This window comes from Callorhinchus milii, unplaced genomic scaffold, assembly GCF_018977255.1.
Source record: "Callorhinchus milii isolate IMCB2004 unplaced genomic scaffold, IMCB_Cmil_1.0 Scaffold2, whole genome shotgun sequence".
Taxonomy (NCBI): domain Eukaryota; kingdom Metazoa; phylum Chordata; class Chondrichthyes; order Chimaeriformes; family Callorhinchidae; genus Callorhinchus; species Callorhinchus milii.
The window spans coordinates 75840212-75846470 of NW_024704743.1; the positions used below are offsets into that span (position 1 = coordinate 75840212).

A 6259-nucleotide genomic window follows, 5' to 3' on the forward strand; every position below is an offset into this window, starting at 1 on the left:
TTATTAAGTGAGAAGCAACGTGTCAGAGTGTGTGATAAGTCAAATCAAACAACAGCTTTGCAGATCTCACTCGCAGCGAGTCCTGGAGGGGCAAAAAAAAAGTTTGATACAAACTAATCACATGCGAGACATTATAGACCCTGGTAAAATAGATGGAGTTTTAATTTTTAGAGAAAACGTTATAGTTGAACAATGAAGTGAAATGCAACATTTGATGTTGGAGGAAAACGAAAGGAACGCGATATCCGGATTTTTTGTGTTTTTTTTTAAAAAAAGGGGTTATACTTACAATCCTCTGAGTCGTAACCATATTTTCTCAATTTGTTCAGGTTGTAAGTACTTGAGAGAGTTGCTCTCAAACTCTTCAATCTCCTTAGTGGGCGATTCCATGGCTTAAAACTCCTGGGTCCGGGACGAGACGTATTGAAGCTTCAGCTCTGTGAGGAAGCGGCTATAACATGTTGCGGAGCGGCTGCACGGCAATGCCGAGGCTCCGGGCGCACTGGGAGGGCAGCTCTCTCTGGCAGCCTGTCATTGCCCGGTGGGGGCTGCAGAGGATTAGCGGCTGATCTGCAGATTGAAAGCCACTGCAGATATTTGTGATAAGCCAAGCCTGCACTCAGCAAAACCAGCTGAAGGTCTCTTTAACACAAAGCCATCTGACAGTTGAAGCTGCTCTGGTGTCTGAATGAGAGGGGAGGGGTGGCACATGCGCCGCTTCATCCCGTTTTCTCTCCTCTCAGATCATTTTGTCCCACACTCACGTCCGTGCCTTTTTGATCATTAACCCTCCCTCTCGCTGCCCCCCCCCCCCCCCCCCCCGGGACTGCCCTCACAGCCATTCACTCACAGAGCAGAGTCCTGATATCCAGTCAGTCTGGGCGTCTCGCACAACACTTGCAGGAGGCGGTTGCATTTATTTCAAGGGAAAATATGTCAAAGACAAGTCACTTCTTACAACACAGGCATCTATCTATCTATCTCCACCGACCTCGAGTGCGCCTTGAGCACAGAAATGCACAACAAAGTACTAGGAGGTGTTGAGTACTGCAGAGAGATGCTAAAAGGTGTAAATGTCAGCTGGAGGCTGACATTTCTTTCAACAAGGACAAGGCAAGCAAGTCCACGATGGAAAGGAAACTGTCTGCGCTGGGGAAACATTTCCAAGCAAAGCTAAATATCTGATCGAGAACCGCAGCTGTCGTGAAGTCGTGCACTGCACACCGCAATATGATAGATTTGGAAAGTGGTTTGAATGCAGTGAATTCTAGTAGGATCGCATCTGCAAAAATAAACTTGCATTAAAACTCAGATTTAATCAAGTGACCGATGGCAGTTGAATTGCAGACTCAAGACACTTCAGATTCAGCTTCATTGTCTGTGTACAGAGCTGAAGTTATTCCTGAAGTCTATCGACACTGAGGCTTATAATATATAATATAATAATAATCCTTATAATAAATGACCCTTATCGTGTCATTGAGACCATTCAAAGTGTTTCACAGAATATACTGTAAAGTGAATTGACTGTGTATTTTGTGGGTGAAATGCAACTTCCTAACTTTATTCTTGCAAATCACCATGAGATTGGTGTTTGAGTATCTTTTGCCACGTTCCTGCTTCAATAAGTCTCCGGTATTCGCACTTCTTTGAAGTCATTACACAGCATATTGTAAAATCCCATTTTAGTACAGAACCTATTTCCAGTTTGTTTTGTTGATTCTGGGATTAGTTTCACACTGGCTTAAAGTAATTGTCCATGATGTGTTATGTTTTTCAGCAAATGAACAAATGCAAATAAAAATGAATGAATATTTGCTTCTAAATTACCATGCATTTACAAATACAATTGAAAAGCAAGTTGATGTATTTTGGAAGTATTGCAATTAGATCATTTTCCATTTCAGAGGATACTGTACGATGATTTTATGATCCTCCTCACACAAAAAATATTTACTTACATGAATCTTTTAACAGCTTCAGTTAAAATATCTCAAGAATGCAAACCTTGAGAAGCTGCCAATGCATTTTAAATCAGTTATCACCATTCCTGCGTGGGCATATGGGTCAGGTGGGGAAACTGTGCTGTTATTTCTGGGTTCAGGGAACACATCTGTTCAGCACCACCAACTGCAATGTGGCAGCTTCGTGATTTGTCAGAATGTATCGTGAATGATGTGCCTGAAAGAGAGTGTGATAAGATATTGGGAAATGAATATTCTACCTCGAATACCCTGTCAATCAATGTTGTCAGCATTTCAAACATCATATCTTGTCGGGATATTCTGGCTTTAATGTTCCAGAACAAAGGAAAACTTAGATACTGTGCGTAAATTGGCTGCTGCATTCGCCTACAAAATACATAGTCACAATACAAAATATATCGTACTGTGTATCAAAAGCATATCACATCATTTTGCAACTGCTTACTGTAGGCAAAGTCTGTAGGCAAATGCAGCACCCAATTGTGTCAATGAGATCCCATGAGATGATGACCAATTAACCTGGCCAGGCAGTGCTAGAAATGTATCCCCCTTTTTCAAATAGCTCATATGATTTTTAATGGCTGCATGAACAGAGAGACAACCCAGCACTTCCCCACTGGAGTGTCACCCTAATCATGTGAACCTTCTGACCCAAAGGCAAGCTTGCTACAGACTGAGCCATACCAAAGTATTTACATCATGGAGGAGTCACCACAATGCATTACATTTTTGCCTTATCACAACCTTCAGTGCATTATGATTTTTTTTCATACAGCAGCAACAAAGGCAGGAAAATATGGGACTTCTTTCACAATATGATAAAATAAGGTATTCTACTTTGTTTCCTCCCATTGATATATGACACTTGAGAACAGACAGCATAATATTTCTTACTATAGTGGCAATATGAGAATAAATGATGTGTAGTTGAAGAACAGCCCTTATTCAAGTCATAATACAGATCCTGTCTTCAGCTTCAAGTTACCGTGCGTAATGAGTCAGTCAATTTCTTGAGAAAGCATGAAGGTCTAATTTAATATTGTCCCATAGGGAAGATCCAGCATCTGTATAGCTTGTTGTAGTCACAGAAAGCATTTCTATGCACATGACATGCTTTCAGACAAATACGAAAGCAGTCAACATGTGGGAAAACATTCAGAGGGAAAAATTATGGTATTTGTGAACACATTCTGTTCCTGAATTAAACCTGGAGATAACTAAGGGGTGGAAAATGCTATTAAAATTTATCCCTCTTGACATCTTCGGAGTCTGAACCCCACTTTTAGATAATGATTTCTCCTCCAGTCTTTTCCACATTTCAGGAGTGTAGGAATTTGATCAAGTGAGGGGCCCTTGACTTTCATTCCCAGCAACTGGAGTAATGATTTAACTTTTAATTTTTAAAACAAATTTCTAAATTAACTTCTAGCAATCAAGATACAATTCTTCCAGCTAGATTTAAATAATAACAATAATAATAATAATCCTTGCATTTGATTCACGGATCTTGAATCCTTGACAAATTCAAGGTCCATCTCAAGACCTTTCTTTTTGACCATGCCTTTGGTGGTCATCCCCTGGAAATACAGATGCCATTACCATTAAGGAGGCATCAGATGGTCATCGAAGAAATTACTTTAACCTAACAAATATTTGGTGAAAACTTCAGATTCCATGGCAAGGAATTAATACTGGCAATTGACATCGGAAAAAGATTAAATGAGTTTAGTCAAATAATTGAGAAGCTCCGCAGGGAATGGGATTCACAAGATATCAGTTGAAATTAATGTTAAATTGATGCAGAAAATAATTCCAAAATGATTTGGTGCAAGATTGCCTCTTCAAGTGTCAAAGAAACAAGGGAAGAGCAGAAACAAGAGATGTGTTTGTCTGCATTGAGTAGTGGGCACACAATGATGGAGAATTGGGAGCTAGAGAACACTTGAATGGTGGTGGCCCAAATTTTCTTCTGCATTCCTTTTTCTCATGCATTGTTTTTCCTTTCTTGCATGCCACACTTTACCAAGAGAGGATAGAGACTGATTGACAGGTTGTCAATGAAGTTCCTTATCTGCTTGTTTTGGTGCCCAGTCAAGGATTACTGAGGCTCTGCTTGGGGACTTACCCCTCCCTTAATCCAATACTCAAAACTAAGGGAATCTGGGTGTGAATCCTGATGCTATCACACCATACACATTGATTCTTTGGCAGTAATCATGCCTTCTAAGTCAGTTGACTTGACGGCTGTCAATCAAGTTGTGTTGATTGCCTGATGATGAGCAAATCAATCTGTGAATCAATCATAAGCCCATCTCTTCAGAAAAAAAATTGGTGTGAACGATGATTACTTATTTTCCACACAAAACCACAATTTGTGAAATCACTCTTCGGAAGATTAATAGGGAGTGGTTTGATTGTGCCTTCTGAAACCAACCGAAAGTGTCATGCATGAATGCAAGATCTGAGAGGCAGTTATTTGAGATAAGGCATCACAGATAAATGTGACTGTACCACACAATAAAACCAAAAGTAGCAATAATACCAGCTCCTCCAGAGTATTCTCAGCACAAAAAAAATTCTTGCGTTTTGATTAAACCACAGCCCTTGGCAAACACATTTAATCAACACAGGAACCATTTATTGTCTCATGCATTATTGAGGAATCAAACTCATTGCTCAGAACCTGAGTTAGCAAACTTAACTTGACATTCCTCACCTGCTCCTCAATGCACTGAGTGTCCACTTCTCTCATCCAATGTTGTATAAATCAGCTGCAAGATACTTTCAGTCAAGATAAGTTCTGAATTAATGCCAGCATACTAAATAGTAGTAGAAATAAATCAAGTATGCAGCATGGATTTTGTCTTAAAATAGCTAGTTTGGAGGGAGCAGGTTCCTGGTTATAAAGGGCAATTTTAAGACCAACACTGGGAAATATTTATTTACACAAAGGATCATCAATAGCTGAGACATCTCACCAAGAATGGTGGTTATGGCCAGGATCCTGTACTCATTTATAAAACAGCTTGATGCTGTATTGACGGATATTTTGGAAATATATCAAAGGGCCTTCTTCTGAAACAGCCCTGTGTCCGACATCAGTCTTCTACAATTTCATAGTCCTGCACTAGGAGCTGAATGTGACAATTACAATAACATTATTTGAATACTTGGTGTGCGTGAGTGCATTAGCATAAAGGAAATTTTAAAAATCTTACCATTTGATAAAGGTGCTTTTCAAATCAGAAGGCCATCTCAAAAGGCTTCACAGAATTTCCGGTAAAGCGTAGTGACTGTGCCTGTTGTAGGTCAATGGAGATGGTTCCAGAACAAGATATTTTAAGAACCAGAAATATCCCATTAAGCCTAACAAGTCTATCCCTTTTCAATTCTCAACCCTTGCTATTTTAGTATATCTCTCAATCGCTTCTCTTTCCAGAAACACATAGAGTTGTATCTGATATTTCAACCCATCAGGCACTGTGAGCATTATCGGGATCAATTTATATAAGATTCTTTACATTTGGCATAGCTTCTTATCACGTTGTTGAAATGTGTCTAAGCACTTTACAGGATTTACTATAAAGTGTAGTGAGTGTGTATTTTGGAAGCAAAACTTTTGACAATTCTTTTTGTAATCCATCAAAATTCAACTAGGTCAACTTGATGATTCCTGTTTCTTCATTGAAAATACAGTTAAGAACAATTTTCATAAACATTTCTCATAGATGAATTTCTAATACCCAATACCAAAGAATTATTATTGTTGCTCACCTCTGCCCCTTCTCAAGAGTAACAGATTTATTTTCCTACAATAATTGTCCAGGTCTCCTTACTGTATCCCAGACGTGTCAATTTATTTCTGTATGTTATTGAAATCACATTTTTCCTTTTCCCAGACAAACGTTGATAGATTTTGGTAATAAGTGAAATCATCTGATCAAAATTGACACTTTGCCAATATCGTTGACAAGTGAGTCCATTAATTATTTTGAAAGAGAATAATAATTAGAGAATTAGCTTGTAAAAGAATATAATAGTTACGGGACAAAGTTGGTCACTAGGAAAAAAACTAAGTCAGGAAGTGTCAGTTGGTGACATCAGTGCAGATTCCATTCTTGTCCTCACATGATATCCACGTGTATACTTTTCCCAATAGGAATCATCACTATTCAGTAGGGAGAAATTCCACTTGGGTCAAAGATACTTTTTTTTAGCTTTTCTGAGCATGCCAATATTGGACAATTCTCATGCGCAGTAATTGACTGGGTTTA

The 6259-nt window shown here is 38.9% G+C and overlaps 1 protein-coding gene across 1 annotated transcript in view; it reads right to left on the minus strand.

Moving 5' to 3' along the window:
- Positions 1-442, minus strand: part of pde1ca (phosphodiesterase 1C, calmodulin-dependent a) — a 174521-nt gene extending 174079 nt beyond the window's left edge. Inside the window, exon 1 of the mRNA XM_042332134.1 lies at positions 290-442. Coding sequence (XP_042188068.1) covers positions 290-390 — 101 coding nt within the window. The 5' untranslated portion in view covers positions 391-442. The remainder of the gene's footprint in view (positions 1-289) is intronic.
- Between the last annotated feature and the right edge of the window lie 5817 nt (positions 443-6259).